This window comes from Hyla sarda, chromosome 5, assembly GCF_029499605.1.
Source record: "Hyla sarda isolate aHylSar1 chromosome 5, aHylSar1.hap1, whole genome shotgun sequence".
NCBI classification, from domain to species: Eukaryota; Metazoa; Chordata; class Amphibia; order Anura; family Hylidae; genus Hyla; species Hyla sarda.
In genome coordinates, this window is record NC_079193.1 from 3,656,828 (window position 1) to 3,678,341 (window position 21,514).

Consider the following 21,514-nt stretch of genomic DNA (forward strand, 5'->3'; position numbering starts at 1 on the left):
CACGATGCGCTGGTATATCCAGCAAGTTGCACTATATAGTAGCGAGAGGCTAAGAAACAGGGATGCCAGGATCCAAGATGGCGCATATGGCAACAAGTGAGTGCACGCAAGCGCGGACTCACACACGTGCGTTTGTTTACACAGAGGTCATTTCCGGCTCAGATCGGAGCCAAGACGGAAGTGATAACCTTATGATGTGGCGTCCTCGTGTGTTTGGGCTGTGTGTGGCGCGCGCAATGGAACTCCTCCTACAAGGAAGGTACACTTATGGCACATGGACATTTATATTTATGATAACTTTTTTGTGTATTTATGGATACGGATATGTTTTTCTTTTTTGTGTTTGCACATATTCTTCATTACTACCAGGCGCCTTGTGTTAAGATATGGTGTGTATATCGCCCTGTATAGTATGATCATCCTCACATTATACCGTTTTCCTTGTATTTTGTAAACAATCACGTGATTCACTAGCTGTCACTTGTATACTATTTATACCTCACATTGTATATCAGTCACTGCTTGACAATGCCTGTGTGAGACAGGCGAAACGTCGCTCCTATAGATGTTTGGTTGAAATAAAAGCCATCCATTTTTTTCACTTGGAAATTGGTGTGCCGTCGCTTCTTTGCATAATTACTTTGGACCTGGGACCGGGTTATCCAGCGTGCACCCCCCTCTTCTACGTGTGCTGCCAAAAATTTCTTCTCAATTCTAACTTGTGGTCTACTTGGAGCCTGCACACACACAGACCTATAAGGACTATCTTTTTCATCAGTACATTATTGCTTACCAATATGGCTACCTCAGCCAACACCTATTCATACACCAGTGGTGACGCTGATCGCATTCTAACAAGTATGGAAGAGGACACCTCATTTCTACTTAGACCATCTGCAAGGGACTTACAAAGGAGGTATGAACATGAATCCAAAAGACTGTTGTCCTTGAATTTGCATGCAGCAACAATGAGGGAATATCATTTCCAACAACGCATACCGAGAGGTATGCGGATACAACCTCGGGACAACAGCTATACCACTAATCCAGATTTCCGAGCACGATATGAGCAAATTTCAAACAAATATGCATTAGATCTAATTTTGTTAAATTTGGAGTATTTACATAACGACATTATGGATACTAAGAACAAAGTCACTGAATTAGAGACTCTCATCACCACTCACCTACCCCAAGAGGAGAGTGCCAAAGTTCTGGAGAAACAAAAAATTTTCCTTCTGAAAATGAAGTCAGAACAAGAGGAAACTAAACGCATGAAATGGGCCCGGGATCACCAGGACTATACAGAGAACAAAGTCTACCAATGGAACAGTACTCAATTTAATATGAGGCGTACCAAGAAAAGCAAGGATTTTACCCAGGAGCCACATAAATCAACCTCTCAAACAGATGAACATCCAACATCGGTTCCTTTTTTAGGTTTGAGCAACAACTCCACCACAAGGCCACCAGAAGGGGCGGCAGAAAGCACAACCGACAGCATAAAGACAAGGGGACAACGCAATCAGAAAGCAACACAGCCGAAACTTTCATTCAAAAAGAAAGACACTGTGAAAAACTAGTGGTAAATATCTCTTCTACTATTCTATCAGAAACACAATTACAATTATTGTCAAAGGGCTTAAATTTCTGTCCAGCCTCCAAGCCAGACTGGTTTCAGCTGGAATTGGACTTGCTCCAGTTCCTCAGGAAGTTAAAACTACGTGTTTGGTTTTCTGGGGACCGGGGGAAGAGCCAATCCAGGCGACTAGAACTGAGTCAGAATGTTTTGTCTTAAAGATTATGATATACGTGTACCAAGTGATTATACTCCTGTTTTTCACTCCCCCATTCTGGACACCTATGCTACCTTAGTTAAAAAGGATATTGATCATCTTAAAAATACATGTTCTGATTTGGTGCACCCCAATTTGACTAGGGAGGAGAGGACTGCGATGGTTGGGCTTGTCCAGAGCCACAACCTGGTCATCAAACCAGCCGATAAGGGTGGGGCGGTTGTGGTTCTGGACAAGTCCAAATACATTGCGGAGGTGAATAGACAATTGGCCGATACTTCGACCTATCAAGAAACCTGCACTGATCCAAGGTGGGAAGTCGAGAGAATGATCAAGTCTGTATTGCTCCCAGCACTAGAGGAGGGCCTGATTGATAAATCTCTGTTCGAATTTCTTATTGTTAAACACCCTTTAACACCTTATTTATATATACTACCCAAGATTCACAAGTCACTACAGGACCCTCCGGGACGTCCTATCGTTTCCGGGAGGGAATCCGTGACAAGCCACATTTCTATATTCCTGGACAGAGTTCTTCGCCCCTATGCATGTAGAGCAAAATCGTATATCCGAGACACATCAGACTTTCTCGAAAAAATTCAAACGATTTTTGTACCGGAGGGTGCCATATTAGCTACACTAGACATTGTGAGCTTGTACACCTCAATCCCCCATACCGAGGGTATTGAGGCTGTGAGACAGTCGATCACGGGGGACTTCTCGGACAGAGAGACAAAATTGCTCACTGATCTACTGGGGTTGGTTTTGAACAAAAACTACTTCAAGTTTAATGAGCAATTCTTCATTCAATGCACAGGGACCGCAATGGGGACAAACGTTGCACCAACATACGCAAACTTATTTGTCGCCCACTTGGAGGAGGATGTCGTCTATGTGTCCCACCATTTCAGCCATGTGCTGGGATGGTGGCGATACATAGACGACGTCTTCCTCGTATGGTCAGGCGACATAGACCAACTTGAGGCCTTTCATGAATACTTGAATTCCATTCATACAACCATTAAATTCACATTATCCTACTCTACTAGTAGTGTACATTTCTTAGACACTACAGTAGAGATACAGGAAAACTATCTGCGGACAGATTTGTTTGTCAAACCTACAGATAGCAATGCTATTCTAAGGTATGATAGCCAACATCCAAAGCATATGCTCAATTCCTTACCCACAAGCCAGATGCTTAGAGCAAAAAGGATTGTCAGTTCTGACGACAGGTTGGAAATAGCCCTCAACAAAATGGCATCAAATTTTACAGAACGGGGCTATCCCCAAAAATTGATAGAATTAAGTAGGCAAAAGATTGTGCAGACATCTCAATCCCCCACAGGCATAACCAAACCGGAGAAGTCCCCACCCAGGGTCGCATTAGTTTCCACTTTCTCCGATGTTTCGGGGAGGGTATCGGGAATATTGCGACGACACTGGCATATCTTAAGAGATGGTTATGACATGGTGGAAGAATTTTTATCGCCTCCACTCATGTCATACCGGAGAACAGGTAACCTTAGAGACCGCCTCGTTAGGGCAGATGTAAGTGGGAAACGCTCCAAACAAAGCTACATCACTAGTGCCAATCTGGGGTCCTTTCCCTGTAGATCGTGCGTGAACTGTTCCCTTATGCATAGGGGTAACAAGTTCACGCACCCCACTACGGGTGAGGAATTCCAGATTAAGCACTACTTGACATGTAACTCCACCTACGTGGTTTACGTACTATGGTGCCCATGTAAACTCCTGTATATAGGAGAAACTACATGGGACTTTAAAACTAGAATAAACCATCACAGGTATACAATCCGGAAAAAACGGCAGGATCTCCCAGTAGCGAAACACTTTGATGAACTTGGTCATACTGAACGTGAACTACGGTTCATGCTGTTGGACCATGTCCCCCCACTGAAGAAGGGAGGGGACCGGACCAGCAAACTGAAGCGGTGCGAATTAAAGTGGATTTACACTTTAAATACTCTTAGACCGGCAGGTCTAAATATGGAATACAAAATTAGTCACAAAATATGTAACCCTTAATACCTCCATAAGTGATATCTATGCCATAGAATGCTTTCAATTGAACCTGGTGTATGTGTGATATTATTTACTAATCATTTTGTTTCTTTACCTTCCATAGATGTGAGAGGAGTGCCATGCACGCGCAACCACACCTGAAACAGAGGACATCCACGTCATTTTCATTTTTTTCCTTTTATTTTATTTAAATTTTTAACCACTTGGACACCTGAGCACCCTAATCCCATGAGGAATGTGCACATTCGCAAAGATGGGGACGTGGATGCCCGGACGTCTTCTACACTACTGCGAGCGGACCAGGAGACCGACACCCGGATGGATCTCCACTCGTGGTGACGGAGGACCGGTATGTCAACGGGAACGGATTCTCCGTTCTAAGACAACGCTCCAGAGTTAAGTGACATCCCCACCCCCACGATGCGCTGGTATATCCAGCAAGTTGCACTATATAGTAGCGAGAGGCTAAGAAACAGGGATGCCAGGATCCAAGATGGCGCATATGGCAACCAGTGAGTGCACGCAAGCGCGGACTCACACACGTGCGTTTGTTTACATGGAGGTCATTTCCGGCTCAGATCGGAGCCAAGACGGAAGTGATAACCTTATGATGTGGCGTCCTCGTGTGTTTGGGCTGTGTGTGGCGCGCACAATGGAACTCCTCCTACAAGGAAGGTACACTTATGGCACATGGACATTTATATTTATGATAATTTTTTTGTGTATTTATGGATACGGATATGTTTTTCTTTTTTGTGTTTGCACATATTCTTCATTACTACCAGGCGCCTTGTGTTAAGATATGGTGTGTATATCGCCCTGTATAGTATGATCATCCTCACATTATACCGTTTTCCTTGTATTTTGTAAACAATCACGTGATTCACTAGCTGTCACTTGTATACTATTTATACCTCACATTGTATATCAGTCACTGCTTGACAATGCCTGTGTGAGACAGGCGAAACGTCGCTCCTATAGATGTTTGGTTGAAATAAAAGCCATCCATATTTTTCACTTGGAAATTGGTGTGCCGCCGCTTCTTTGCATAGATAGATAGATAGATATGAGATAGATAGATGTGAGATAGATAGATATGAGATAGATAGATATGAGATAGATAGATATGAGATAGATAGATAGATAGATATGAGATAGATAGATATGAGATAGATAGATAGATATGAGATAGATAGATATGAGATAGATAGATATGAGATAGATAGATAGATAGATATGAGATAGATAGATAGATAGATATGAGATAGATAGATAGATAGATAGATATGAGATAGATAGATAGATAGATAGATAGATATGAGATAGATAGATAGATATGAGATAGATATGAGATAGATATGAGATAGATAGATAGATAGATAGATAGATAGATAGGAGATATGAGATAGATAGATATGAGATAGATAGATAGATATGAGATAGATAGATAGATATGAGATAGATAGATATGAGATAGATAGATAGATAGATAGATATGAGATAGATAGATAGATAGATAGATATGAGATAGATAGATAGATATGAGATAGATAGATATGAGATAGATAGATAGATATGAGATAGATAGATAGATATGAGATAGATAGATATGAGATAGATAGATGTGAGCTAGATAGATATGAGATAGATAGATATATATGAGATAGATAGATATATAGATATGAGATAGATAGATATGAGATAGATAGATAGATATGAGATATATAGATATGAGATAGATAGATATGAGATAGATAGATAGATATGAGATAGATAGATATGAGATAGATAGATAGATATGAGATAGATAGATATGAGATAGATAGATAGATATGAGATATATAGATATGAGATAGATAGATATGAGATAGATAGATAGATATGAGATAGATAGATATGAGATAGATAGATAGATAGATAGATATGAGATAGATAGATAGATATGAGATAGATAGATAGATAGATAGATAGATATGAGATAGATAAATATTAGATAGATAGATAGATATGAGATAGATAGATATGAGATAGATAGATAGATAGATAGATATGAGATAGATAGATAGATAGATATGAGATAGATAAATATGAGATAGATAGATAGATAGATATGAGATAGATAGATATGAGATAGATAGATATGAGATAGATAGATAGATATGAGATAGATAGATATGAGATAGATAGATAGATAGATAGATATGAGATAGATAGATATGAGATAGATAGATATGAGATAGATAGATAGATATGAGATAGATAGATATGAGATAGATAGATAGATATGAGATATATAGATATGAGATAGATAGATATGAGATAGATAGATAGATAGATATGAGATAGATAGATATGAGATAGATATAAGAGAGATAGATATGAGATAGACAGATATGAGATAGATAGATAAATAGATAGATAAATAGATATATTACAGCAGGATTTGTGGGCCTTGTAGTGACCCCCCCTGTATATTATGTGCTCGGCTCTGGAGTATATATATATATCCGTATCTTACACGACTCCCTGCAGAGACCTAATGATTACAGGTCAGCGCAGGGATCGGTGAAGCGTTATGTGAGGCTGACCCTATAATTAATACCGCCATCGTGTGCACTAATCCGCACTCCACTCACCATGATCCCCCTCCCCCACCATGTCAGTCTGGATGGAGATACATTGTGCCATTATTATTGTCACCTTTATAATAAAGCTGTAGTCACTGCCGCCCCTCAGGTGATAATGGAGCGGGGGCCGTGGGGTGAGGGGCGGAGGGCTCGTGCTTTATATTCCCTCTCCATTATCACCTTTTCAAATAAGTGTCAGAAGATGTGTCCTAGTAGATATAGAGGATACTAAACCCACTGGACCACCAGGGACATGTACAGATCTCATATTACTGTATAATAATAGATATAGAGTATACTAAACCCACTGGACCACCAGGGACATGTACAGATCTCATATTACTGTATAATAATAGATATAGAGTATACTAAACCCACTGGACCACCAGGGACATGTACAGATCTCATATTACTGTATAATAATAGATATAGAGGATACTAATCCCACTGGACCACCAGGGACATGTACAGATCTCATATTACTGTATAATAATAGATATAGAGGATACTAATCCCACTGGACCACCAGGGACATGTACAGACCTCATATCACTGTATAATAATAGATATAGAGTATACTAAACCCACTGGACCACCAGGGACATGTACAGTTCTCAGATTACTGTATAATAATAGATATAGAGTATACTAAACCCACTGGACCACCAGGGACATGTACAGTTCTCAGATTACTGTATAATAATAGATATAGAGTATACTAAACCCACTGGACCACCAGGGACATGTACAGTTCTCAGATTACTGTATAATAATAGATATAGAGTATACTAAACCCACTGGACCACCAGGGACATGTACAGATCTCATATTACTGTATAATAATAGATATAGAGTATACTAAACCCACTGGACCACCAGGGACATGTACAGTTCTCAGATTACAGTATAATAATAGATATAGAGTATACTAAACCCACTGAACCACCAGGGACATGTACAGTTCTCAGATTACTGTACTCTAGTAGATATATAGTATTCTGAACCCACTGGACCACCAGGGACATGTACAGTTCTCAGATTACTGTACTCTAGTAGATATATAATATTCTGAACCCACTGGACCACCAGGAACATGCACAGTTCTCAGATTAATATAACATAGTAGACATAGTAATATAGTATTGTACTTGCACTGGCCCACCAGGGACATCTACAGTTCTCTCAATTCTGTATACTAGTAGATATATAGTATTCTAAACCCACTGGACCAGCAATGGCCCATCAGGGACATCTACAGTTCTCAGATTACTGTACTCTAGGAAATATATAGTATTGTAAACCCACTGGACCACCAGGGACATGTACAGTTCTCAGAATACTATATCCTAGTAGATATTTAGTATTGTAAACCCACTGGACCACCAGGGCCATGTACAGTTCTCAGAATATTATATCCTAGTAGATATATAGTATTGTAAGCCCACCAGACCAGCAGGGACATGTACAGTTCTTAGATTACTGTTGGGATATATATAGTATTGAAACGCCATCAGATCTCTGTGCCATAGTAAATATATTACAGATATTCCAGAGATATATGATTCTCTGCCACAGTAAACATATGATGCTCTAAGTCCGCTGGACCACCAGGGTCCATTGTTCCATAGTTAACATATGAAGCTTATTGGACACTGGGCCAGCAGGTTTATGTACAGTTTTATTTATTTAATTTATTTATTTATTTATATATATATATAGCGCCTACAGATTCCGCAGCGCTTACAATTATGAGGTACAAACAAAGACAAGTATCAGACATAATATTACACAATAACTATTCAAACAAGAGGTGTGGGGATATATTAGGGATATGTCGGGGATATGTTGGGGATATGTCGGGGGTATGTTGGGGATATGTTGGGGATATATTGGGGATATATTGGGGATATGTTGGGGATATGTTGGGGATATGTTGGGGATATGTCGGGGATATGTCGGGGATATGTCGAGGATATGTCGGGGATATGTCGGGGATATGTCGGGGATATGTCGGGGATATGTCGGGGATATGTTGGGGACATGTTGAGGATATGTTGAGGATATGTTGGGGATATGTTGAGGATATGTTGGGGATATGTTGGGGATATGTTGGGGATATGTTGGGGACATGTTGGGGACATGTTGGGGATATGTTGAGGACATGTTGGGGATATGTTGGGGATATGTTGGGGATATGTTGGGGATATGTTGGGGATATGTTGAGGATATGTTGTGGATATGTTGTGGATATGTTGAGGATATGTTGGGGATATGTTGGGGATATGTTGAGGATATGTTGGGGATATGTTGAGGATATGTTGAGGATATGTTGTGGATATGTTGTGGATATGTTGTGGATATGTTGAGGATATGTTGGGGATATGTTGGGGATATGTTGGGGATATGTTGAGGATATGTTGGGGATATGTTGGGGATATGTTGGGGATATGTTGAGGATATGTTGAGGATATGTTGTGGATATGTTGGGGATATGTTGGGGATATGTTGAGGATATGTTGGGGATATGTTGAGGATATGTTGAGGATATGTTGTGGATATGTTGGGGATATGTTGGGGATATGTTGAGGGTATGTTGAGGGTATGTTGGGGATATGTTGAGGATATGTTGGGGATATGTTGGGGATATGTTGGGGATATGTTGGGGATATGTTGGGGATATGTTGGGGATATGTTGAGGATATGTTGGGGATATGTTGGGGATATGTTGAGGATATGTTGAGGATATGTTGGGGATATGTTGGGGATATGTTGGGGATATGTTGGGGATATGTTGGGGATATGTTGGGGATATGTTGAGGATATGTTGGGGATATGTTGAGGATATGTTGGGGATATGTTGGGGATATGTTGGGGATATGTTGGGGATACATTTGAAACTATGGATGTTGTTGTTGAGTCTGAGGGATTGAGGGAAAGCATTCCAGAGAATCGGTGCAGCACGAGTGAAGTCTTGGAGATGGGAGTGAGAAGTTGGGATTATAGAAGATGTTAGTGTGAGATCATTAGCAGATCTGAGAGAACGTGTAAGATGGTAGACGGAGATGAGAGAGGAGATGTAGGGAGGTGCAGCATTGTGGAGAGCTTTGTGTGTGAGACTGAGGATTTTGTACTGTATTCTGGACTGAATTGGTAACCAGTGTAGTGACTGGCACAGGGAGGAGGCGTCGGTGTAGTGACTGGCACAGGGAGGAGGCGTCGGTGTAGTGACTGGCACAGGGAGGAGGCGTCGATGTAGTGACTGGCACAGGGAGGAGGCGTCGGTGTAGTGACTGGCACAGGGAGGAGGCGTCGGTGTAGTGACTGGCACAGGGAGGAGGCGTCGGTGTAGTGACTGGCACAGGGCGGAGGCGTCGGTGTAGTGACTGGCACAGGGAGGAGGAGTCGGTGTAGTGACTGGCACAGGGAGGAGGCGTCGGTGTAGTGACTGGCACAGGGAGGAGGCGTCGGTGTAGTGACTGGCACAGGGAGGAGGCGTCGGTGTAGTGACTGGCACAGGGAGGAGGCGTCGATGTAGTGACTGGCACAGGGAGGAGGCGTCGGTGTAGTGACTGGCACAGGGAGGAGGAGTCGGTGTAGTGACTGGCACAGGGAGGAGGCGTCGGTGTAGTGACTGGCACAGGGAGGAGGCGTCGGTGTAGTGACTGGCACAGGGAGGAGGCGTCGGTGTAGTGACTGGCACAGGGAGGAGGCGTCGGTGTAGTGACTGGCACAGGGAGGAGGCGTCGGTGTAGTGACTGGCACAGGGAGGAGGCGTCGGTGTAGTGACTGGCACAGGGAGGAGGCGTCGGTGTAGCGACTGGCACAGGGAGGAGGCGTCAGTGTAGCGACTGGCACAGGGAGGAGGCGTCGGTGTAGTGACTGGCACAGGGAGGAGGCGTCGGTGTAGTGACTGGCACAGGGAGGAGGCGTCGGTGTAGTGACTGGCACAGGGAGGAGGCGTCGGTGTAGTGACTGGCACAGGGAGGAGGCGTCGGTGTAGTGACTGGCACAGGGAGGAGGCGTCGGTGTAGTGACTGGCACAGGGAGGAGGCGTCGGTGTAGTGACTGGCACAGGGAGGAGGCGTCGGTGTAGTGACTGGCACAGGGAGGAGGAGTCGGTGTAGTGACTGGCACAGGGAGGAGGCGTCGGTGTAGTGACTGGCACAGGGAGGAGGCGTCGGTGTAGCGACTGGCACAGGGAGGAGGCGTCGGTGTAGCGACTGGCACAGGGAGGAGGCGTCGGTGTAGTGACTGGCACAGGGAGGAGGCGTCGGTGTAGTGACTGGCACAGGGAGGAGGAGTCGGTGTAGTGACTGGCACAGGGAGGAGGCGTCGGTGTAGTGACTGGCACAGGGAGGAGGCGTCGGTGTAGTGACTGGCACAGGGAGGAGGAGTCGGTGTAGTGACTGGCACAGGGAGGAGGCGTCGGTGTAGTGACTGGCACAGGGAGGAGGAGTCGGTGTAGTGACTGGCACAGGGAGGAGGAGTCGGTGTAGTGACTGGCACAGGGAGGAGGAGTCGGTGTAGTGACTGGCACAGGGAGGAGGAGTCGGTGTAGTGACTGGCACAGGGAGGAGGCGTCGGTGTAGTGACTGGCACAGGGAGGAGGAGTCGGTGTAGTGACTGGCACAGGGAGGAGGAGTCGGTGTAGTGACTGGCACAGGGAGGAGGCGTTGGTGTAGTGACTGGCACAGGGAGGAGGCGTCGGTGTAGTGACTGGCACAGGGAGGAGGCGTCGGTGTAGTGACTGGCACAGGGAGGAGGCGTCGGTGTAGTGACTGGCACAGGGAGGAGGCGTCGGTGTAGTGACTGGCACAGGGAGGAGGAGTCGGTGTAGTGACTGGCACAGGGAGGAGGCGTCGGTGTAGTGACTGGCACAGGGAGGAGGCGTCGGTGTAGTGACTGGCACAGGGAGGAGGCTTCGGTGTAGCGACTGGCACAGGGAGGAGGCGTCGGTGTAGTGACTGGCACAGGGAGGAGGCGTCGGTGTAGTGACTGGCACAGGGAGGAGGAGTCGGTGTAGTGACTGGCACAGGGAGGAGGCGTCGGTGTAGTGACTGGCACAGGGAGGAGGCGTCGGTGTAGTGACTGGCACAGGGAGGAGGCGTCGGTGTAGTGACTGGCACAGGGAGGAGGCGTCGGTGTAGTGACTGGCACAGGGAGGAGGCGTCGGTGTAGTGACTGGCACAGGGAGGAGGCGTCGGTGTAGTGACTGGCACAGGGAGGAGGCGTCGGTGTAGTGACTGGCACAGGGAGGAGGCGTCGGTGTAGTGACTGGCACAGGGAGGAGGCGTCGGTGTAGTGACTGGCACAGGGAGGAGGCGTCGGTGTAGTGACTGGCACAGGGAGGAGGCGTCGGTGTAGCGACTGGCACAGGGAGGAGGCGTCGGTGTAGTGACTGGCACAGGGAGGAGGCGTCGGTGTAGCGACTGGCACAGGGAGGAGGCGTCGGTGTAGTGACTGGCACAGGGAGGAGGCGTCGGTGTAGCGGCTGGAGAGGAAGAGGAGTCTGGCTGCGGCATTAAGGATGGACTGGAGAGGAAGATGAGTCTGGCTGCGGCATTAAGGATGGACTGGAGAGGAGAGAGTTTGGCCTATTAGTAAAGAGTTACAGTAGTCGAGGCCGGAGGGAATCAGAGCAATAATGAGAGTTTTAGCAGATTCAGTCGTGAGAAACGGGCGGATTCTGGAAATGTTTTTGAGATGCAGGTGACAAGAACGTGAAAGAGACTGAATATGGGGAGTGAGAGACAGATCAGAGTCCAGTATAATCCAAGACAGCGAGCCTGCTGCCTGGGAGTTATGGTAGAACCACATACCGAGATGGAAATGTCAGGGGGGATGTCTGAGACAGCAGAGAGACAGTCACTGGTATTCTGTAGGAGTGCAGGGGGGATGTCTGAGACAGCAGAGAGACAGTCACTGGTATTCTGTAGGAGTGCAGGGGGGATGTCTGAGACAGCAGAGAGACAGTCACTGGTATTCTGTAGGAGTGCAGGGGGGATGTCTGAGACGGCAGAGAGACAGTCACTGGTATTCTGTAGGAGTGCAGGGGGGATGTCTGAGATAGCAGAGAGACAGTCACTGGTATTCTGTAGGAGTGCAGGGGGGATGTCTGAGACGGCAGAGAGACAGTCACTGGTATTCTGTAGGAGTGCAGGGGGGATGTCTGAGACGGCAGAGAGACAGTCACTGGTATTCTGTAGGAGTGCAGGGGTGATGTCTGAGACAGCAGAGAGACAGTCACTGGTATTCTGTAGGAGTGCAGGGGGGATGTCTGAGACAGCAGAGAGACAGTCACTGGTATTCTGTAGGAGTGCAGGGGTGATGTCTGAGACAGCAGAGAGACAGTCACTGGTATTCTGTAGGAGTGCAGGGGGGGATGTCTGAGACGGCAGAGAGACAGTCACTGGTATTCTGTAGGAGTGCAGGGGTGATGTCTGAGACGGCAGAGAGACAGTCACTGGTATTCTGTAGGAGTGCAGGGGGGGATGTCTGAGACGGCAGAGAGACAGTCACTGGTATTCTGTAGGAGTGCAGGGGGGATGTCTGAGACGGCAGAGAGACAGTCACTGGTATTCTGTAGTAGTGCAGGGGGGGATGTCTGAGACAGCAGAGAGACAGTCACTGGTATTCTGTAGGAGTGCAGGGGGGATGTCAGACGGCAGAGAGACAGTCACTGGTATTCTGTAGGAGTGCAGGGGGGATGTCTGAGACGGCAGAGAGACAGTCACTGGTATTCTGTAGGAGTGCAGGGGGGATGTCTGAGACAGCAGAGAGACAGTCACTGGTATTCTGTAGGAGTGCAGGGGGGATGTCTGAGACAGCAGAGAGACAGTCACTGGTATTCTGTAGGAGTGCAGGGGGATGTCTGAGACAGCAGAGAGACAGTCACTGGTATTCTGTAGGAGTGCAGGGGGGATGTCTGAGACAGCAGAGAGACAGTCACTGGTATTCTGTAGGAGTGCAGGGGTGATGTCTGAGACGGCAGAGAGACAGTCACTTGTATTCTGTAGGAGTGCAGGGGTGATGTCTGAGACGGCAGAGAGACAGTCACTGGTATTCTGTAGGAGTGCAGGGGGGATGTCTGAGACAGCAGAGAGACAGTCACTGGTATTCTGTAGGAGTGCAGGGGGACGTCTGAGACGGCAGAGAGACAGTCACTGGTATTCTGTAGGAGTGCAGGGGGATGTCTGAGACAGCAGAGAGACAGTCACTGGTATTCTGTAGGAGTGCAGGGGTGATGTCTGAGACAGCAGAGAGACAGTCACTGGTATTCTGTAGGAGTGCAGGGGGGATGTCTGAGACAGCAGAGAGACAGTCACTGGTATTCTGTAGGAGTGCAGGGGGGATGTCTGAGACAGCAGAGAGACAGTCACTGGTATTCTGTAGGAGTGCAGGGGGGATGTCTGAGACAGCAGAGAGACAGTCACTGGTATTCTGTAGGAGTGCAGGGGGGATGTCTGAGACGGCAGAGAGACAGTCACTGGTATTCTGTAGGAGTGCAGGGGGGGATGTCTGAGACAGCAGAGAGACAGTCACTGGTATTCTGTAGGAGTGCAGGGGGATGTCTGAGACAGCAGAGAGACAGTCACTGGTATTCTGTAGGAGTGCAGGGGGGATGTCTGAGACAGCAGAGAGACAGTCACTGGTATTCTGTAGGAGTGCAGGGGGGATGTCTGAAACAGCAGAGAGACAGTCACTGGTATTCTGTAGGAGTGCAGGGGGGGATGTCTGAGACAGCAGAGAGACAGTCACTGGTATTCTGTAGGAGTGCAGGGGTGATGTCTGAGACGGCAGAGAGACAGTCACTGGTATTCTGTAGGAGTGCAGGGGGGATGTCTGAGACGGCAGAGAGACAGTCACTGGTATTCTGTAGGAGTGCAGGGGGGGATGTCTGAGACGGCAGAGAGACAGTCACTGGTATTCTGTAGGAGTGCAGGGGTGATGTCTGAGACGGCAGAGAGACAGTCACTGGTATTCTGTAGGAGTGCAGGGGGGATGTCTGAGACGGCAGAGAGACAGTCACTGGTATTCTGTAGGAGTGCAGGGGGATGTCTGAGACGGCAGAGAGACAGTCACTGGTATTCTGTAGGAGTGCAGGGGTGATGTCTGAGACGGCAGAGAGACAGTCACTGGTATTCTGTAGGAGTGCAGGGGGGGATGTCTGAGACGGCAGAGAGACAGTCACTGGTATTCTGTAGGAGTGCAGGGGGACGTCTGAGACGGCAGAGAGACAGTCACTGGTATTCTGTAGGAGTGCAGGGGGGATGTCTGAGACAGCAGAGAGACAGTCACTGGTATTCTGTAGGAGTGCAGGGGGGGATGTCTGAGACGGCAGAGAGACAGTCACTGGTATTCTGTAGGAGTGCAGGGGGGGATGTCTGAGACAGCAGAGAGACAGTCACTGGTATTCTGTAGGAGTGCAGGGGGATGTCTGAGACAGCAGAGAGACAGTCACTGGTATTCTGTAGGAGTGCAGGGGTGATGTCTGAGACAGCAGAGAGACAGTCACTGGTATTCTGTAGGAGTGCAGGGGGGATGTCTGAGACAGCAGAGAGACAGTCACTGGTATTCTGTAGGAGTGCAGGGGGGATGTCTGAGACGGCAGAGAGACAGTCACTGGTATTCTGTAGGAGTGCAGGGGGGATGTCTGAGACAGCAGAGAGACAGTCACTGGTATTCTGTAGGAGTGCAGGGGGGATGTCTGAGACGGCAGAGAGACAGTCACTGGTATTCTGTAGGAGTGCAGGGGTGATGTCTGAGACAGCAGAGAGACAGTCACTGGTATTCTGTAGGAGTGCAGGGGTGATGTCTGAGACGGCAGAGAGACAGTCACTGGTATTCTGTAGGAGTGCAGGGGGGATGTCTGAGACGGCAGAGAGACAGTCACTGGTATTCTGTAGGAGTGCAGGGGGGATGTCTGAGACAGCAGAGAGACAGTCACTGGTATTCTGTAGGAGTGCAGGGGGGGATGTCTGAGACGGCAGAGAGACAGTCACTGGTATTCTGTAGGAGTGCAGGGGGATGTCTGAGACAGCAGAGAGACAGTCACTGGTATTCTGTAGGAGTGCAGGGGGACGTCTGAGACGGCAGAGAGACAGTCACTGGTATTCTGTAGGAGTGCAGGGGGGATGTCTGAGACGGCAGAGAGACAGTCACTGGTATTCTGTAGGAGTGCAGGGGGGATATCTGAGACGGCAGAGAGACAGTCACTGGTATTCTGTAGGAGTGCAGAGGGGATGTCTGAGAAGGCAGAGAGACAGTCACTGGTATTCTGTAGGAGTGCAGGGGGGATGTCTGAGACAGCAGAGAGACAGTCACTGGTATTCTGTAGGAGTGCAGAGGGGATGTCTGAGAAGGCAGAGAGACAGTCACTGGTATTCTGTAGGAGTGCAGGGGGGGATGTCTGAGACGGCAGAGAGACAGTCACTGGTATTCTGTAGGAGTGCAGGGGGGATGTCTGAGACAGCAGAGAGACAGTCACTGGTATTCTGTAGGAGTGCAGGGGGATGTCTGAGACGGCAGAGAGACAGTCACTGGTATTCTGTAGGAGTGCAGGGGGGGATGTCTGAGACGGCAGAGAGACAGTCACTGGTATTCTGTAGGAGTGCAGGGGGGGATGTCTGAGACGGCAGAGAGACAGTCACTGGTATTCTGTAGGAGTGCAGGGGGGATGTCTGAGACAGCAGAGAGACAGTCACTGGTATTCTGTAGGAGTGCAGGGGGGATGTCTGAGACAGCAGAGAGACAGTCACTGGTATTCTGTAGGAGTGCAGGGGGGATGTCTGAGACGGCAGAGAGACAGTCACTGGTATTCTGTAGGAGTGCAGGGGGGATGTCTGAGACGGCAGAGAGACAGTCACTGGTATTCTGTAGGAGTGCAGGGGTGATGTCTGAGACAGCAGAGAGACAGTCACTGGTATTCTGTAGGAGTGCAGGGGGGATGTCTGAGACAGCAGAGAGACAGTCACTGGTATTCTGTAGGAGTGCAGGGGGGATGTCTGAGACGGCAGAGAGACAGTCACTGGTATTCTGTAGGAGTGCAGGGGGGATGTCTGAGACGGCAGAGAGACAGTCACTGGTATTCTGTAGGAGTGCAGAGGGGATGTCTGAGACGGCAGAGAGACAGTCACTGGTATTCTGTAGGAGTGCAGAGGGGATGTCTGAGACGGCAGAGAGACAGTCACTGGTATTCTGTAGGAGTGCAGGTGTGATGTCTGAGACGGCAGAGAGACAGTCACTGGTATTCTGTAGGAGTGCAGGGGGGGATGTCTGAGACGGCAGAGAGACAGTCACTGGTATTCTGTAGGAGTGCAGGGGGGGATGTCTGAGACGGCAGAGAGACAGTCACTGGTATTCTGTAGGAGTGCAGGGGGGATGTCTGAGAAGGCAGAGAGACAGTCACTGGTATTCTGTAGGAGTGCAGGGGTGATGTCTGAGACGGCAGAGAGACAGTCACTGGTATTCTGTAGGAGTGCAGGGAGGATGTCTGAGACGGCAGAGAGACAGTCACTGGTATTCTGTAGGAGTGCAGGGGTGATGTCTGAGACGGCAGAGAGACAGTCACTGGTATTCTGTAGGAGTGCAGGGGGGATGTCTGAGACGGCAGAGAGACAGTCACTGGTATTCTGTAGGAGTGCAGGGGGGATGTCTGAGACGGCAGAGAGACAGTCACTGGTATTCTGTAGGAGTGCAGGGGGGATGTCTGAGACGGCAGAGAGACAGTCACTGGTATTCTGTAGGAGTGCAGGGGGGATGTCTGAGACAGCAGAGAGACAGTCACTGGTATTCTGTAGGAGTGCAGGGGGATGTCTGAGACGGCAGAGAGACAGCCACTGGTATTCTGTAGGAGTGCAGGGGGGATGTCTGAGACGGCAGAGAGACAGTCACTGGTATTCTGTAGGAGTGCAGGGGTGATGTCTGAGACGGCAGAGAGACAGTCACTGGTATTCTGTAGGAGTGCAGGGGGGATGTCTGAGACGGCAGAGAGACAGTCACTGGTATTCTGTAGGAGTGCAGGGGGGATGTCTGAGACGGCAGAGAGACAGTCACTGGTATTCTGTAGGAGTGCAGGGGGGATGTCTGAGACGGCAGAGAGACAGTCACTGGTATTCTGTAGGAGTGCAGGGGGGATGTCTGAGACAGCAGAGAGACAGTCACTGGTATTCTGTAGGAGTGCAGGGGGGATGTCTGAGACAGCAGAGAGACAGTCACTGGTATTCTGTAGGAGTGCAGGGGTGATGTCTGAGAAAGCAGAGAGACAGTCACTGGTATTCTGTAGGAGTGCAGGGGGGATGTCTGAGACAGCAGAGAGACAGTCACTGGTATTCTGTAGGAGTGCAGGGGTGATGTTGGCGGAGGAGGTATAGAGTTGGGTGTCATCAGCGTAGAGGTTGTACTGGAAACCGAATCTACTGATGGTTTATCCAATGGGGGATGTGTAGAGTGAAAAGAGTAGAGGACCCAGGACCGATCCCTGGGGAACCCCGACAGCAAGGGGAAGAGGAGAAGAAGTAGAGCCAGAAAACGAGACGCTAAAGGAGCGGAGAGATAGGAGGAAAACCAGGCGAGAGCAGAGTCCTTGAGACCGATGGAGCGGAGACTACTGAGGAGGAGTTGGTGATCCACAGTGTCAAAAGCCGCAGACAGGTCCAAGAGAATCAGTAAAGAGAAATCGCCATTTGATTTGGCCGTCAGTGACTTTGGTTTGGGCCGTTTCTGTGGAGTGAAGGGAGCGGAAACCAGACTGTAAGGGGTCAAGGAGAGAGTTCTCGGAGAGATAGCGGATAAGACGGGAGTAGACCAAGCGTCTACTCATTTAACAGACATATGGTATTCTAAGCCACAGGACCACCAGGGACATAGAGGTATACTTACTCTACTAGAGATAGACAGAAGGACCCCCTGGGCTCTGACCAGCCAGTTCTTAGGTTATACTAGATAATACACATGATATAGGGCAGTGGTCCCGGCCTGTGGACCTCCACATTGCACTGTGTGATCGTTGTATCCTGATGATGTAGTATATACTCTATATACTCTATAATGGGTAATGTCGCCTTCACACAACATTGTACTGACTGATACTAATCAGGTTTATACCGCCCGGCACGAATACGTCAGCCCTTATGTTCCGTCGCTGTGTTTGTCCTTTTTATGTATCTTAATGATTTGATGGTTCTTATTCTCACAGTCCGGTGTATATTTGTGTAGATAACGCACAGATACAGGGTCCTTACCCTATCCCGCGTCTCATTGGACAGGAATTTTGCGCACTCGGTGTAGTTGGCCCACGTGCGGTTATTTCCCAGCACCAGCTCCCAGCTGCCGTTCATGTCACACCGCCGATAAGCGTGACCTGTGGAGATGAGACAGGATAGAAGATCAAACACATTGTAGCAGCTGCAAATATACAAAGTGCGAAAATAGCTTCAGCTTTAAATGCATCTTATGTAATGCAATTGGTAAACAACAACCAGGCAAAGGGGAAAACTTTGATCTATATATACACACTCCCTGACTGTATAATCCTGCTCCCTGCATCTAAAGAAAAAGACAAGGGGGCGCTCCCTGCATCTAAAGAATAAGACAAGGGGGCGCTCCCTGCATCTAAAGAAAAAGACAAGGGGGCGTTCCCTGCATCTAAAGAAAAAGACAAGGGGGGGGGGCTTCCTGCATCTAAAGAATAAGACAAGGGGGCGCTCCCTGCATCTAAAGAAAAAGACAAGGGGGCGCTCCCTGCATCTAAAGAAAAAGACAAGGGGGGGGGGCTTCCTGCATCTAAAGAAAAAGACAAGGGGGCGCTCCCTGCATCTAAAGAAAAAGACAAGGGGGCGTTCCCTGCATCTAAAGAAAAAGACAAGGGGGCGCTCCCTGCATCTAAAGAAAAAGACAAGGGGGGGCTTCCTGCATCTAAAGAAAAAGACAAGGGGGCGCTCCCTGCATCTAAAGAAAAAGACAAGGGGGCGCTCTCTGCATCTAAAGAAAAGAACAAGGGGGCGCTCTCTGCATCTAAAGAAAAAAGACAAGGGGGCGCTCCCTGCATCTAAAGAAAAAGACAAGGGGCGCTCCCTGCATCTAAAGAAAAAGACAAGGGGGCGCTCCCTGCATCTAAAGAAAAAGACAAGGGGGCGCTCCCTGCATCTAAAGAAAAAGACAAGGGGGCACTCCCTGCATCTAAAGAAAAAGACAAGGGGGCGCTCCCTGCATCTAAAGAAAAAGACAAGGGGGCGCTCCCTGCATCTAAAGAAAAAGACAAGGGGGCGCTCCCTGCATCTAAAGAAAAAGACAAGGGGGCACTCCCTGCATCTAAAGAAAAAGACAAGGGGGCGCTCCCTGCATCTAAAGAAAAAGACAAGGGGGCGCTCCCTGCATCTAAAGAAAAAGACAAGGGGGCGCTCCCTGCATCTAAAGAAAAAGACAAGGGGGCGTTCCCTGCATCTAAAGAGAAAGACAAGGGGGCGCTCCCTGCATCTAAAGAAAAAAGACAAGGGGGCGCTCCCTGCATCTAAAGAAAAAGACAAGGGGGCTCTCCCTGCATCTAAAGAAAAAGACAAGGGGGCTCTCCCTGCATCTAAAGAAAAAGACAAGGGGGCACTCCCTGCATCTAAAGAAAAAGACAAGGGGGCGCTCCCTGCATCTAAAGAAAAAGACAAGGGGGCGCTCCCTGCATCTAAAAGAAAAAGACAAGGGGGCGCTCCCTGCATCTAAAGAAAAAGACAAGGGGGCGTTCCCTGCATCTAAAGAAAAAGACAAGGGGGGGCTTCCTGCATCTAAAGAAAAAGACAAGGGGGCGCTCCCTGCATCTAAAGAAAAAGACTAGGGGGCGCTCCCTGCATCTAAAGAAAAAAGACAAGGGGGCGCTCCCTGCATCTAAAGAAAAAGACAAGGGGGCTCTCCCTGCATCTAAAGAAAAAGACAAGGGGGCTCTCCCTGCATCTAAAGAAAAAGACAAGGGGGCGCTCCCTGCATCTAAAGAAAAAGACAAGGGGGCGCTCCCTGCATCTAAAGAAAAAGACAAGGGGGCGCTCCCTGCATCTAAAAGAAAAAGACAAGGGGGCGCTCCCTGCATCTAAAGAAAAAGACAAGGGGGCGCTCCCTGCATCTAAAGAAAAAGACAAGGGGGCGCTCCCTGCATCTAAAGAAAAAGACAAGGGGGCGCTCCCTGCATCTAAAAGAAAAAGACAAGGGGGCGCTCCCTGCATCTAAAGAAAAAGACAAGGGGGCGCTCCCTGCATCTAAAGAATAAGACAAGGGGGCGCTCTCTGCATCTAAAGAAAAGAACAAGGGGGCGCTCTCTGCATCTAAAGAAAAAAGACAAGGGGGCGCTCCCTGCATCTAAAGAAAAAGACAAGGGGCGCTCCCTGCATCTAAAGAAAAAGACAAGGGGGCACTCCCTGCATCTAAAGAAAAAGACAAGGGGGCGCTCCCTGCATCTAAAGAAAAAGACAAGGGGGCACTCCCTGCATCTAAAGAAAAAGACAAGGGGGCGCTCCCTGCATCTAAAGAAAAAGACAAGGGGGCGCTCCCTGCATCTAAAGAAAAAGACAAGGGGGCGCTCCCTGCATCTAAAGAAAGACAAGGGGGCGCTCCCTGCATCTAAAGAAAAGAACAAGGGGGCGCTCCCTGCATCTAAAGAAAAAGACAAGGGGGCGCTCCCTGCATCTAAAGAAAAAAGACAAGGGGCGCTCCCTGCATCTAAAGAAAAGAACAAGGGGGCGCTCCCTGCATCTAAAGAAAAAGACAAGGGGGCGCTCCCTGCATCTAAAGAAAAAGACAAGGGGGCGCTCCCTGCATCTAAAGAAAAAGACAAGGGGGCGCTCCCTGCATCTAAAGAAAAGAACAAGGGGGCGCTCTCTGCATCTAAAGAAAAAGACAAGGGGGCGCTCTCTGCATCTAAAGAAAAAGACAAGGGGGCGCTCCCTGCATCTAAAGAATAAGACAAGGGGGCGCTCCCTGCATCTAAAGAAAAAGACAAGGGGGCGCTCCCTGCATCTAAAGAAAAAGACAAGGGGGCGCTCCCTGCATCTAAAGAATAAGACA

At 48.2% G+C, this 21,514-nt stretch overlaps 1 protein-coding gene across 1 annotated transcript in view; it reads right to left on the bottom strand.

The window, feature by feature from the left end:
* The window catches only part of PTH1R (parathyroid hormone 1 receptor), a 294,531-nt gene that overhangs the window by 63,487 nt on the left and 209,530 nt on the right, over positions 1 to 21,514 (bottom strand). Inside the window, exon 4 of the mRNA XM_056518705.1 lies at positions 18,712 to 18,830. Coding sequence (XP_056374680.1) covers positions 18,712 to 18,830 — 119 coding nt within the window. The remainder of the gene's footprint in view (positions 1 to 18,711; positions 18,831 to 21,514) is intronic.